Below are 15804 nucleotides of genomic sequence, written 5' to 3' on the forward strand. Positions count from 1 at the left end.
CTATGGAAAACTGACCAGTCCAAGAGAAAAGACTTGTAGGTAGTGATATTTGAATGCCCTTCAGTGTAAAATCAGATCTACACCCACCATTCTACAGGTTTCTAATCCCGCACTTAAGCAGTCCTTAATATATTTTCTTTTTTTCCTTTTATTGGGGTGAAATACCCAGAAAATTTACCATTTTAACCACTTTTAGATATAGAATTATGTGATTTTAGTGCATTCATAGTGTTCTGCTACCATTACCACATTACCGTTATTTATCTCCAGAAGATTTTTTTAAACACAGAACAGATTGGTAATTTATTTTCATTCACTTGATTTATTAGAGAAAGATTCTTAAGAATATTGAAGACTGGTGTGTGTGTTAGCACATGCCAATAATTCCAGCAGCTGGGAAGGCTGAAACTGGAGAATTGCGAGTTCAAAGCCAGCCTCAGCAAAAGCAAGGCGCTAAGCGACTCCGTGAGTCCATGTTTCTAAATAAAATACAAAATGGGGCTGGTGATATGGCCCCTGAGTTCAATCCCCGGTACTCCACCCACAAAGAAAAGAATATTGAAGACCTAAATAAATAAGCAAATTACATTTTAGTTCCATCTGATATGAAAATCTGCCTGTGACTTGGAAACAAGAAAATGTACTTTATTACAAGTATAATGACCACTCATAAGACTTAATTATAGGGCTGGGGTTGTGGCTCAGCGGTAGAGCACTCGCCTAGCACATGTGGGGCCCTGTGTTCATACTCAGCACCACATAAAAATAAATAAATAAAGGTAATGTGTCCAACTACAACTAAAAATATTTTTTTTTTTTTTAAAAAAAGCCTTGAGGCTGGGGTTGTGACTCAGTGATAGAGCACTTGCCTAGCATGCATGAGGCACTGGATGATTCTCACCACCACATACAAATAAATAAAATAAAGGTCCATCAACAACTTAAAAAAATTAAAAAAAATAAGACTTAATTATATATATATATATATATATATATATATATATATATATATATATATATATATAGGATGCAAAAAAAAAAGGACCATCAATACATGTGAAAAAGAAGAAATAATATACAGCATTTTTGGATGACAGCGCATGCAGAAATAATGACTAAATTCTGTAGAAGATCTTTATCATACCAAACTGAAACTTTTTTAAATATTTATTTTTATATCTTTACTTCATTTGTTTATTTTTATGTGGTGCTGAGGATCTAACCCAGGGCCTCACGCATGCTAGGTGAGCGCTCTACCACTGAGCCCCAGCCCCAGCCCCCAAACTGAAACTTTTTATCCATTAACCACTAACTCCCTATTTTCTCTCCTCCCAGTCTGTAGCAACCAACATTCTCCTGTTTATATGAATTTTAATACTATGGTGAAATCATACAATATTTGTCCTTTTGTGACTGGCTTGTTTCACTTAGCATAATGTCTTCATGATTTATCCCTGCTGCAACATGAATAATGCATGCTTAAAAATTCCCTTCCTTTTGAAGTCTCAATAATATTCCATTGTGTGTGTGTGTGTGCGCGCCACATTTTGTTTAGCCATTCATTTGTCAGTGGACACTTGGGTTGCTTTTGTTGTTATGAAGAATGCTGCTGTGAACATGGGTATAAAAATAACTGAATGCTTTTTAGTTGTTTTGGAAATATATCAAGAAATAGAATTGCAGGGTTATATGATAATTTAAGTTTTTTTAAGAAATTATCATACCTTTTTACATAGTGCTTGCACTGCCTTACCTTGTTTTTTTATGTTTTTATTCGTTCTTTTTAGTTATACATGACAGTAGAATGTATTTTGAGATATCATATATACATGAAATATAAATTCCCATTCTTTTGGTTGTACATGATGTGGAGTTACACTGATCTTGTATTCATAGTGAACATAGGAAAGTTATATGTTCAATTCATTCTCCTGTCTTTCCCCATTCCCATCCCTTCTCCATCTGCATATCAGAGAGAAAATTGACCCTTTGGGTTTTGGGGTTTATTTCACTTAGCATGATAGTCTCCAATTCCATCCATTTGCCAGCAAATGCCATAATTTCATTCTTCCTTATGGCTAAGTAATATTCTATTGTGTACATGTATCACATTTTCTTTATCTATTCTTCTGTTGAAGGACACTCGGTTCCGTAGCTTAGCTATTGTGAAATTTAGCTGCTATGAACATTGATGTCCGCGTCACTATAGTATGCTGATTTTAAGTCCTTTGGGTAATTGCTGAGAAGTAGGATAACGGATCAAATGGTGGTTTCATTCCAGGTTTTCTGAGGAATCTCAGTACTGCTTTCCAAATTGGTGGGGCTGCACCAATTTGCAGTCCCACCAGCAATGTGTGAATATACCTTTTTCCCCACATCCTCGCCAACATTTACTGTTCCTTATATTCTCAACAATTGCCATTCTGACTGGAGTGAGGTGAAATCTTGATGCAATTTTAATTTGGATTTCTCTAATTACTAATGATGTTAAACATTTTTTCATATATTTGTTGGCCATTCATATGTCTTCTATGAAGTGTCAGTTCAGTTTCTTTGCCCATTTATTGATTGGATTATTTGTGGTTTTTTGGTGTTGAGTCTTTTTTGAGTTCTTTATACATCCCAGAGATGAATATTCTATCTGAAGTGCAGGAGGTAAATATTTTCTCCCAGTCTGTAGGCTCTCTCTTCATGTTCTTGATTGTTTGCTTTGCTGTGAAGAAGCTTTTTAGTTTGATACAATCTCATTTATTGATCCTTGATTTTATTTCTTGCACTTTCAGAGTCTTTTTGAGGAATTCAGTTCCTAGGTCGACATCATGGAGATTTGGACCTACTTTTTCTTCTAGTAGGTGGGTCTCTGGTCTCATGCCTAGGTTCTTGATTCACTTAAAGATAAGTTTTGGGTGGGGTGAAAGATAGGGTCCTAATTTAATTGGGTTACATATGGATTTCCAGTTTTCCCAGCACCATTTGTTGAAGAGGCTGTCTTTTCTCCAATGTATGTTAATGGTGTCTTGTCTAGGATGGGGTAACTGTATTTATGTGGGTTTGTCTCTGTGTTTTCTATTCTGTACCATTGGTCTTCATGTCTGTTTTGGTGCCAACAGTACACAGTTTTTGATACTACAGTTATTTAGTATAACTTAAGGTCTGGTATTGTGATGCCTCCTGCATTACTTTTCTTGCTGAGGATTACTTTGGCTATTCTGGCCTCTTTTTTTATTATTTTTTAGTTTTAGGTGGACACAATATCTTTATTTTACATTTATGTGGTGCTGAGGATCGAACCCAGTGCCTTGTGCATGCTAAGCGAGTACTCTACCAGCCCCCTCTTTTTTTAATTTTTTTTTTTGGTTGTTGTTGAATACAATATCTTTATTTATTTTTATGTGGTGCTATGATTCAAACCCAGTGCGTCATGCATGCAAGGCAAGTGATCTACCACTGAGCTATAACCCCAGTCCCCCGGCCTCTTATTTTTCCAAATGAATTTCATGACTGCTTTTTCTATTTCTATGAAGAACTTCATTGGAACCTTAGCAGGAATTGCATTAAATCTGTATAGTGCTTTTGGTAGTATGACCATTTTGACTATATTTATTCTGCTTATCCAAGAACGTGGAAGATCTTTTCATCTTCTAGTATCTTTTCCAATTTCTTTCTGTAGTTTTCCTTGTAGAGGTCTTTCACGTCTTTTGTTAGATTGATTCCCACATATTTTATTTTCTTTGAAGCTTTTGTAACTGGGATAGTTTTTCTGATTTCTCTTTCAGTTGATTTATAACCAACCAATGTATAGATCACAATTGATTTACAGGGTAAATGTTATATCCTGCTACTTTGTTAAATTCACTTATGAGTTAAGTTTTCTGGTGGAGTTTTTAGGATCTTCTAAATATAGAATCATGTTGTCAGCAAATAGGGGTAGTTTGAATTCCTCTTTTCCTATTTGTATCCCTTTATATGTATCTCTTTTGTCAATTGCTCTGGCTAGAAGTTTCCAGAACTATGTTGAATAGAAGTGGTGATAAGAGAGTATTTTTTTCTTATTCCTGTTTTTAGAAGGAATGCTTTCAATTTTTCTCTGTTTAGAATGATGTTGGCCTTAGGTTTAGCATGTGTAGCTTTTATAATGTTGAGGTATGTTCCTACTATTTGTAGTTTTTTTAGTGTTTTGAATGGATGCTATGTTTTGTCAAATGCTTTTTCTGCATCTTTTGACATAATCAGGTAATTTTTGACTTTAAGTCTGTTGATGTGATAAATGACTATTGACTTCCTAATGTTAAACCAGCTTTGCATTCCTGGGATGAACCCTACTCGATCATGATGCACTATCTTTTTAATATGTTTTTGCATTCTAATTTGCCAGTATTTTTGCATCTATGTTCATCAGGGATATTGGTCTGAGGTTTTCTGTCTTTGATGTGTCTTTGTCTGGTTTTGGTATCAAGGTGATATTGGCTTCATAGAATGAGTTTGGAAGGGTTCCCTCCTTTTCTATTTCTTGGGATAATTTGAGGAAGATTGGTGTTGGTTCTTCTTTGAATGTTATGGTAGAACTCTGCTGAGAATCCCTCTGGCTTTTCTTGGTAGGCTTTTGATGTCATCTTCAGTTTCATTGCTTGAAATTGATCTGTTTAAATTTTCTGTGTGCCGTTTCAGTTTTGGAAGGTCATATGTCTCTAAAAATTTGTTGATGTCTTCAAAATTATCTATTAGAGTATGAATTTTCAAAATAGTTCTGATTATCGTCTGTATTTCAATAGTGTCCATTCCTTTTCATCATGAATTTTATTTGAGTTTTCTGTCTCTTTGTTAACTTGGCTAAGGGTTTATCAGTTTTACTCCCCCCCCCCCCCAAAGAACCAATTTTTTGTTTTGTTGATGTTTTGGGATTGTTTCTTTTGTTTCAAATTCATTGATTTCAACTCTAATTTTAATGATTTCCTATGTTCTACTATTTTGGTGTTGATTTGTTCTTCTTTTTCTGAGCCTTTGAAATGTAATGTTAGGTTATTTATTTGTTGACTTTCTACTCCTTTAATGGATGAGCTCAATGCGATAAACTTTTCTCTTAGCATTGCCTTCATAGTGTCCCAGAGATTTTGATGTGTTATATTGCTGTTTTCATCCATCTAAGTAGTTTTAAATTTCATCCATGATTTCTTCTTCTATCCATTGGTGTCATTCAATAGCATATTATTTAGTCTCCAGATGTTAGAGTAGCTTTTTTTTAATTTTCTCACTGATTTCTAATTTCATTCCATTATGATCTAAGAGAATGCAACAACTGAGCTATATCCCCAGCCCATCCTTTCATGTTCTTATTGGCCATTTGTATGTCTTCTTTAAGGAAATGTGTATTTAAGCCTTTTGCCATTTTTAATTGTGTTGTTTGGGTATTGGTTATTGTGTTAACAAAACAGTTTTTTTTAAACATTGTGGATATCAGTCTTTATCAGATAAATGATTCATAGATATTTCTCCCATTCTGTGGTTTTCTTTTTCACTCTGTTAATAATATCCTTTGATACACAGAAGCTATTTTACTTTTGATAAAGGCCATCTTAACTAGTTTTCCTTTTGTAGCCTGTTCCTTTAGAGGCACAGTGATACTTAAGAAGTAATATCAAATCCAATGTCTTTTATGTTTTCCCCTAAGAGTTTTATCATTTTAGCTCTTATGTTTTGATCTTTGATCGATTTTGAGTTGATTTTTGTATACAGGGTAAGGTAAAGGTCCAGCTTCATTCTTTCTTATATGGCTACCCAATTTCCCAACATAATTTGTCAAGAATGGTATTCTTTTCCAGTTGAATAGTCTTGGCACTCTTGTCAAACATAATTTGGCCATATATGAGAGAGTCTGTTTCTGGGCTCTCTATTCTGTTGGTGTGTCTGTGATTGTTTGATCTCTAACTTTGTAGTAAAAGTTTTGAAATCAGAAGTGTGAGTCCTCTAGCATTGTTCTTTTTCAAGATGTTTTGGCTATTCCAGGTCCCTTGAAATTTCAGATGAATTTCAGAAAGGATTTTGTTTTGTTTTTTAATTTCTATAAACACGTCATCAGAATTTTGGTAGAGATTGCATTGAATCTATAGGTTTATTTGCTTAGGATTGGCATTTTAAGAGTTTTTAAATTATGAATGGACAGCAAAGAATAACCATATATTTAAGAAAAATACTTTTAGCCAGAAAGACAACTGCAAATACGGTGGTAGGAACTCAGACATTAGAAGAAAATTTGTAAATAACTATACTTAACTATACTTAACATCAGAGCTACTAAAGTAGCAGAACTCTTGTAAACTAAAATTACTATACAGAAAAAAAATATATAACATATATTTATACACACAGACTTGTGTGTATGTGTACAGATAAATAATTGTTGAAAGATACATATTTCAGAAACAGAATAAAAACAGATGGAAATGTTAAATGAAAGACCAGAAAATTAAAGAATGTATTTAGATCTGTACAAATTATCAGTACTTTTAATTATGAGAAATAGAAAACTCCAAAAACAGTTTGAGAAAACAAATAGGTTTTATTTTCCCTTAACAAGAAGCATAGAGGTAAATTATCATAAGATTGATATTCAAAGTTGTTAGTACTGGATTGTATCTCTATAGTCCTTTTGTTTGTTTGGTTTGGTTTGGGTTTTTTTTTTTTTCTGTTTTTTTTTTTTGTTGTTGTTGTTGTTGTTGTTGTTGTTGTTGTTTTGGTCAAAGCTACAGTAGATTTGAGTCTCTCTCCCTCAGAAAACTCCTCAAAGAAAAAGCAGCAAATAGAGATTATGTTGTATACTGAGTTCTTGCCAAGAGGAAACTCTTTCTCCAAAATTCCCTGTAAGTCTTCCCTTTATATCTTATTGACAAGAGTTAGGTCACTCTCAGCCCTAGACCTATTAACTGTACTTATTAACATTTCCTGAAATGAGAAACTAGAATCAATTTTTCCAGTATTGACAATTTTTCTTCAGATTAGTGGTACTTCTGAAATCACCCTGCATATCTAGTTATAACACTTGAGTTCCAGTTAACTCAAAATGTATGTTTGTATGTCTAGGGTCCCCTGCCAGCTGATGACAATAATAGTCCCTAATATTTATCAAGTCCTTGGTATATGCACCAGGCCTTTTCTAAGCATACAGTAACTTATGTAATTTTCAACCCACACTTTGAGTTGTTCCTACTATTCTTATTTTTGTTTTATAGATGAAGAAACTCAGACGCAGATAGGTTTAATAATAATATGGCCATGGTTATACAACTAATAAATGAAATAGCCAGTGTTTGAAGCCAGACATTCTGATTTCAGAATCTGTGCTCTCAATCACCATATCATTCTGATGCTTGACATCTTTTCTGATCATAAGTCTGAAGGACGGTGCACAGGCATTTCATCAGTTTTTGCAATAAAAGGAATACTAGAAACTAGGTGCTTCCTCTAAAATACAGAGGAGTCCATTGCATATGTTTGGGGGCAGTTTGTAAGATTCATCATATGTTATGAAATTAAGTTTACTAAGAACAAATTTAACTAGCTAAATCGTTAAAAAAAATTATTTCATTGTTTTTCCCATTACATTAAAATTGAATAGATCTTTGAATTTTTTCCCTCCAATCTTAATTGAAAAATAATTCTCGTAAGATTAATTTTCTTAAAATACATGATTCGGTGGTTTTTCATATACTCATAAGAAGTTGTACATCATCATTACTAACTCCAAAATACCTTTATCACCCTTAGAATGAAATTCTTAATCCATTAGTGTTCATTCCCTTCAGCCCTTAGAAGCTAATATGATCTACTATTTGTTCCTATGGATTTGTCTCTATATACATTTTAATAAGTGGAATCATATACACTACGTGGCCTTTTGTAACTGGATGCTTAACATAATGTTTGCAGTGTTTATCCATCTTGTAGTAGATATTAGTATTTCATTTCATTTGATGGCTAAATAATGTTCCGTTATATGAATAAAATACTTTCTGTATCCATTTTTCAATTGATGAACACTTGGGCTGTTTATACTTTTTGGTTATTATTAATAATTCTACTGAGAGCTTTCATGTACGGGTTTTGTGAAGGCATAGGTTTTTCATTTCTTTTGGTTGTATACCTAGGATTAAAATTGCTGGGTGCTATGGTAACTCTTTAAGTTTCAAGGAATTGCCAGTTTTCCCAAGCCTTTGCACTATTTTACATTCCTACCACCAATATTTGAAAGTTACAGTTTTGTCACATCCTCACCAACCCTTGTTATTTTCTGTTTGTTTTCATTATAACTATTCTAGTAAGAATGTATTGGTATCTCAGTTTGATTTTGGTTTGCAGTTCCCAAATGACTAATGATGTTGAACATCTTTTCATATGTTAGCCATTTGTATATCTTCTTTGGAGAAATGTCTATTCAAATCCTTGACCCATTTTATTTTTATTTATTAGTTTGTTTATTTATTTACTGGTAATGGGGATTGAACCCAGGGGAATGAATATATATATATATAATTAGTTGTAAATGGACACACTACCTTATTTTATTTGTTTATTTTTATGTGGTGTTGAGGATTGAACCCAGCACCTCACATGTGTTAGGCGAGCATTCTACCACTGAGCCACAACCCCAGCCCCCCAGGGGACTCTTGAACCACATCCCAGTCCTTGTTTTAATGTTTTTTATTTTGAAACAGGATCTCACTAAGTTTTTTAGGGCCTTATTAAATTGCTAAGGCTGCCCTCGAACTTGAAATTCTCCTGCCTCAGCTTCTTAAGTTGCTGGCATTACAAGCATGCACCATCAGACCTGGATCTTTACCCATTTTCAAATCAGGTGTATTATATTTTATTCTTCAGTTATAATATATTCTTTATATATTCTTGATAGTAGGCCCTTATCCAATAAGATTTGTGATATTTTCTCCCATTCTATGAGGTGTTTCTTTTAACTGTCAAATATTTGAAGCATAAAAGTTTTACTTTTGATTGGAGTCAGGTTTATTCTTTTCTCTTCCTTTTTTTTTTTTTTTTTGGTTGCTGTACTTTTTGGGGTGTCATATATATGAAACTATTACCTACCTAATTCATGGTCAGGATGATTTACTCCTACATTTTCTTGTAGGAGTTTTATGGTTTTAGTTCTTGTACTTTTTAGGTATCTGCTCCGTTTTGATTTAATGTTTTTGATACTAGAGATTGAGCACAGGGGTGCTTTACCACTGAGCTATATTCCTAGTCCTTTTCAGTTTTTACTTTGAGACAGGATTTCACTAATTTGCTGAGTGTCTTGCTAGGTTGCTGAGGCTGACCTCCAACATGGAATCCTTCTGCCTCAGTCTCCCAAGCCTCTGGAATTACAGGTGTACACTACCACACCCAAATTGAGTTAAATTGTAATGTGATGTTAGGTAGTAGTTTAACTTTATTCTTCTACAAGTGGCTATCCAGTTGTACCATTTTTTGAAAAGACCATTTTTTTCCTCTATCAAATTATCTTGGCACCATTGATGAAAATCAGTTGACCTTAGGACCCTCAGTTTTGTTTTGTTGTTCTATATGAGTATGCTTATTCCAATATTACACTGCCTTGATTATTGTAGCTTTTAGTAGATTTAGAAATAGTATGAGTTCTCCAAATTCATTCCTTTTAAAGATTGTCATGATATATTCTGAGTTCTTTAAAAACATGAAAACTGGGATTTGATAAAGATTGCATTGAATCTGTAGATCAACTTGGGGATTGTTGTCATCTTAATGATGCTTTTTTTGCATTATAATAAATTAGATGCCATCTGGGGCCAGGGTTGTGGCTCAAGTGATAGAGCACTTGCCTAGTATGCGTGAGGCACTGGGTTCTAAGCACCACATAAAAATAATATAGTTATTGTGTCCACCTAAAACTAAAAAATAAGTATTAAAAAAAATTAGATGCCATCTGTACCCTCAACTAACTTATAGTTTTGAAGAATATGTCAAGAACTCGGCCACATACTCTAGTAATTCTTCACAAGAACTACTGGTACTTTTTTCACTGCTACTGATTTTTACTAACAACAGCATTTATTGGATTTTTGCTTTGTGGTAGTCTAATAATCTTCATTTTATTTGTCATCTCATTTAACCATCCAAAAATTATTTCAGCAATAAGAAAAATCAGCCATATAAAGAAGAGTATGATTAATACTCTAAAGGAGGTAAAGGAAAGAATAGCTCTTCTGGCTTTTATCTTTTTCTTTTCTCTGACTTTTATCTTAATTAGGGTTTGATTAGAAAGCATTGAAAAGTTGCATTCTGAAGAAGTGTCTGGTATCTGCAACATTTTAAAAACCAAATGAATTAGTAGTCACTGAAATATATACTTACGTGGAACTGACTTGCTCATATTTGTAGTTAGAAAACAGTGGGAAACTTAGAAAATATCAGAGAAAATGGTAAAGATGATGATGGTCCAAGGCCATCTTAGTTGAGGCCCTTGAGTAGAGTAGAAGAAGGATGGGGAAGGACTTGAATTGTTTAGACAAAAAGTAGAGGAAGCTTTCATTTGATGACTTTAATCTTCAAGTGGTTAAGTTGAAGATAATGTTGTTTTCAGAATGAATTAAAGGGGTCTGGGGGAATAGCTCAGTTGGTAGAATGTTCAATCCCCAGCACCACAAAAAAAAAAAAAAAAACACAGAAAGTATTAAAGGTTGGAGGATGAGGTTGGGATCCAGAGAAAAATAGAGAAGGTTAAAATAAATGTGATTTTTAAAAATATGATGTTATTAAAAACAAGTAAAAAATTTCAGGCAGTAGGGTGAAGGACCATATGAGTCTTAAGTTCCATGAATTGATAATGGAAACTATTCTAGAACAAATTCTTTTCTCCAGCAAGTATGTAGTAACTTGAGAGAAAAATGGAATAATCAAATGGTGGGATTTTCCCAAAATTGTTATTTGGTAACTTTCTAGCTAGAGAACCAAGATATTACAATGACATTATTAAAATGATGAGCCACAGAGAAAGGGAAGGAAGACAGCAGTTGCCCAAATATGAGAAATGGCTTGAGGGATTAATATTGACCTGAACAGATCAATGTGGTCGTAAGTTGTAAATTGAAGAAAGTATATGTGTGTGCATCTAAGGTCGTGAACAGCTTCAAATTGAGATCATGTCATCATTTGGATTTCTTTTGTAAATACTGTGGTTTGAGTGTCTCTGGGTCTTGAAGACAGAATAGAAATAAATGCCTTTAGAGATAAGATTTAGGTAACTCTAAGGCAGGATAATGAGTTAAAAAGACCCAGGTGCACCGGGTAAAAATGGGAGTTCATAACCCACTTGAATCAAATGTATGAAATATGATATGTCAAGAGCTTTGTAATGTTTTGAACAGCCAATTAAAAAAAAAAAAAAAAAGACCCAGGTGCCTTGGTGAATAGCAGCTTCAAGGATGAAGAGAGGTGGAGTACGTACGTTTCATACTTAAGAGGAGGGGATATTGATAAATGTGGTGAAATGATAATTTGTAATCCATAATGGAGGAATCCATATATTTTCAAAAATTAAAGTTAACATTTTGATAAGGGAAATAACATTTTGAAAAATGTTTTCACAAGTTCATTACCTTTCCTAAGCTCAATCTTGTGTAGTAAATGTACTGGCCCAGATGATAGGAAATAAGAATATTTATGTGTATTGGGAGGAAGCTGTTATCTCTCACTTGTGTGTATGTAATCTTCAAAGGGTATAAGTTTTGTCTGTCTTATTTATTTTTGTAGTCTAAACCCTGAACAATGCCAGGCACATATGCACTAAATATATATTTATTGAATAATTAGAGACTCAATAAATGAATTGCGAAAATCATTAAATGAGAAAGGTACCCTTCTGTTGGAATGAAAGCTAAACAGAGTTATAGCTCATACAAATTTGAATTGATGTCTATAATGCCCTGATATTCTCTGAAATAGTTTAGGTTCAGAGTAGGGCAATTAGCAAGTTTTAAAAAAGGAAAGGGTATTTTGATGTAGTCTAGTCTCTTATTACCTTAGTAGTTCATTTTACTAGTCTTCTCTCCCCATTTTTTTTCCTACCTTCAAAATTATGTGGTGAGATATAACATATCAGGTTGCTGCTGTAGTCTGTGCTGAAAAGAAATTTCTTTTTCATTCTCCTTTGCCTTTGGTACGTTTCCTTTACTTATAGAATAAATTTCAGACTGTATAGCATGCCATATATATACTCTCCACACTCTGGACTCTTATCATTTTTCTAGTCTTATTGTTTTCCTATTTGTTTAAATTCTACAAACACATTGATCCCTTATTCTGTTCCACATACTGTGTGGTGTTCTGCTTTACCAATGTGTAGTTTTTCCTCTGTATCTTAAAATTTCACATCTCCCTACCTTGTTATAGAATATCTTTTGCACATAGGTGTCTCCTCCCTGTATATATCCTCCTTCCAAGTGACAACCTTTCTAAGCAGCCCCCCCCCCCGTTAATTTTCACCCTTTATTTGGAGTGTTCTCTGTTTATTTCTCATATATAATACTTAAAAGTAAAATTACCACTACTTTAAATAATAACTGTGGACATACAGCATTCAATTTATTCCATCTCTTTACTTTAAATTTCATCTCTTCCTTTAGAATTTGATACCTTATGTAAACAGTTGTCCTTTATAGCCTTAGTTAAATGAAAACCTGAGGATATACAATTGCAGCAGCCCCAGAATTTCTTGATTATGGGGTGTAAGTCACATTTTCAAATACAGTTCTTATTCTGTAAGCAGTGTTTGGTGGGAAAAGAGGTAATCAGAGATCCATGGAGTTTTTAATGCAAGCTATTTAGGAGGCTGATACAGGGCAATCACAAGTTCAAGGCCTATAATCCTGACTCAAAATTTAAGAAATGAAAAGGAATGGGGATGTAGTTCAGTGGTAAAGCATACCTGGGTTCAGTTCCTAGTATGGCAAATAAATAAATACATAAACACATACATAAATAGAAAAATACAAGTGAAGTATTTTCAGGAAGAAGGAGGCTGTTACACATCTTCTAAGCCTATTGAAGAGATTTTGGTGCTAACAATGAGATCTGTTTATATACCTCCATCTTGTATTTTGACAATCCCTCTTAATCCTTCAATGTCTTTTTCTGTTCTTTTTTTAATATTTTTTATTTATATATGGACACAATATCTTTATTTTTTGTTTATTTGTTTTTATGTGGAACTGGGGATCAAACCCAGTGCCTCACATGTGTGAGGCAAGCACTCCGCCACTAAGCCACAACCCTAGCCCATCTTTTTCTGTTCTTAAAGTGAGAGAGTATGTGAATGAGTGTGAGTGTGTATGAGAGAGAGAAAGCGAATGAGATTTTTATATACCTATAACTTTCTAGAAAATAAAATTTAATGGAAATGGAGATAGCTGTTCTTGAGTGGTACAATATTTTATATTATACTAGACTTGTGGTCTGGAAGGTAAATTATTATTTGACCAGAAAATAGGAAAATTCTTTACTTTTTAAATTAACATTCATGGACCATCTAAACATCACATATATAGGTCAGGTTTCTCAGTGTAATGTGGTAGTGTCTACAAGTTTATCCATTTAAAAGTGAAAGTATTCATTTACAGTATTCTCAGTATTTACTTTGTATCTTAACTTAAAACCCTTTTAGCTAGATTATAAGGTTTTAGTCAAAGACTAAAATTTCGTATTTTCTTTTGTTTATGTCAGGCAAAGTCCAGATTCAATGTGAGTCTACTTTATTTTATAGGCCTATGAAGAATACATCAGCAAGCTAGCTGCCCTCCAACAAAGAGAACAACAGTTATTGGAATCCCTGGGGAATGGAACTGATTTTTCTGTTTCTAGCTCTGCATCAATGGACACCGTTACATCTTCTTCCTCTTCTAGCCTTTCAGTGCTACCTTCATCTCTTTCAGTTTTTCAAAACCCCACAGATGTGTCACGGAGCAACCCCAAGTCACCACAAAAACCTATCGTTAGAGTCTTCCTGCCCAATAAACAGAGGACAGTGGTGAGTCATTTTCTTTATCATTTTCTTTGTCTTTTTCAGACAGACTAGTTGTTAAAAATTAATATGTTATCACTTTATATTCAGAGATTATGCAAATGGAAACATTTGTTTCAAACAAGAATGGAAAAAGCATAATTATTTGGTGCCAAAGTCTATATTCCTTAACAGGGACAAATGATATTGTCAGATTTGACATTTAAACCTGTCTACCAAACTTGAAAAACACTTAAGTCTAAGGACCAGTTCTGATTCTAACAATCAGAATTTCAAGACTTGAGCTTGTTCATTGTCTGTCAGGTAAGATTGTTTCTCCTTGAGATATCTCTGTTTTGTGATACTATCAAATGTTGAGTTTTCAGTGTCCTTGATATTTTCCTCTTATCTGTATAACTTTGTATTATTTATTATTAGTATCATCATTGGAACTATATACCTTACAAGTAACATTTAAAGCAATGAAATCTGCAGAATTATTATGAATGACCTGTAATCCTCAAGTGCAGCAAATATTGTCAGTAAATGTAATAATAATGTATGTACAAACATCACTACATTTTTAATTCATTTGGTTGACTTTTACCACTAATTTTAAAAATTTCCAATTAGTTGAAGTCAAGATAGTTTTTCTTTTTCAGAAATTAAAAGTACAACTGGTATTTTCCTGTGTTGTTCATTTTTTTTTCTTTAAAAAAATGTTGTAAGGTATTATGCCTCATAATTTAGGAATTCCTGCACTTGAGAGCAAACTAAAAATTAACAGAGTTTCCAGCAACCAGCCTGTAGATTTTGAGCTTACCTAAGAAATACAGCTTTCCAAAGAAGTTATTATCAGGGAGGCATTCATGTGTACTTTTTCTGTCCTTTCTTCCACAAACAGAGAAGAGTGGGTTGTCATAAAATGACTTTCGACTATTCATTGTGCAGATTTACTACTCAACTTATTTTAAAAAAATTAGTTCTCCTACTGTAGTATTTAGAAAGAAATTGAAATGTTTACACAATTAGATGGAGAATTTCTTATAAGTACCTTTCCACAGATGCCCCCTTAAAAAGGGGAATATGGGGCTGGGGTTCTGGCTCAGTGGTACAGTACTTGCCTATTATATGTGAGGTACTGGATTCAGTTCTCAGCACTCCATATAAATAGATAAAATAAAGGTCCATGGACAACTAAAAACTGTTTTTTAAAAAAGGGAATATAAAGTGGGAGGGGGGTAGGGGATTAGCAAGGATGGTGGAATGTGATAGACATCATTATCCAAAGTACATGTATGAAAATACGAATTGGTGTCAACATACTTTATATACAACCAGAGATATGAAAAATTGTGCTGTATATGTGTAATAAGAATTGTAATGCATTCCACTATCATTTTTTAAATATCAGTAAGAAAAAATGAAAAAAAGGAATATAAAATGAAATTATATGTGAACTATCTGTGAATAGAAATTCTGTTGTCTTTGAAGCAGTCTGTGTTACATAACAATTTATGACAAACCATCCTATCTTAAATTAATTCTTTATTTTCTGTACTCATGAGCAGAAAGTGGAAAATATGTTCTTGAGTTCCAAGCTTTCCCCTTTTCCTCACTATAGTATTCTTCATCAAAGCCTGATAAACTTAGTAATTATGTGAGTTTGTAGATGCAAACTATATAAAATTGGAGTTGTTAAAGATTGCCTTTCAAATTTCTCAGACTAAATGATTAAGGTAAGGTAGCCTCTTCATATTTTATGAGGAAATCTTAGAGAATCC

General features: G+C 33.4%; 1 protein-coding gene across 6 annotated transcripts in view; it reads left to right on the forward strand.

The window, feature by feature from the left end:
- Positions 1 to 15804, forward strand: part of Braf (B-Raf proto-oncogene, serine/threonine kinase) — a 184900-nt gene that overhangs the window by 72440 nt on the left and 96656 nt on the right. For all 6 annotated transcript variants that reach the window (XM_076832505.2, XM_076832524.2, XM_076832515.2 and 3 more), the window contains one exon: positions 13784 to 14047. In XM_076832505.2, coding sequence (XP_076688620.1) covers positions 13784 to 14047 — 264 coding nt within the window. The remainder of the gene's footprint in view (positions 1 to 13783; positions 14048 to 15804) is intronic.

This window comes from Callospermophilus lateralis, chromosome 1 (assembly GCF_048772815.1).
Source record: "Callospermophilus lateralis isolate mCalLat2 chromosome 1, mCalLat2.hap1, whole genome shotgun sequence".
Taxonomy (NCBI): Eukaryota; Metazoa; Chordata; class Mammalia; order Rodentia; family Sciuridae; genus Callospermophilus; species Callospermophilus lateralis.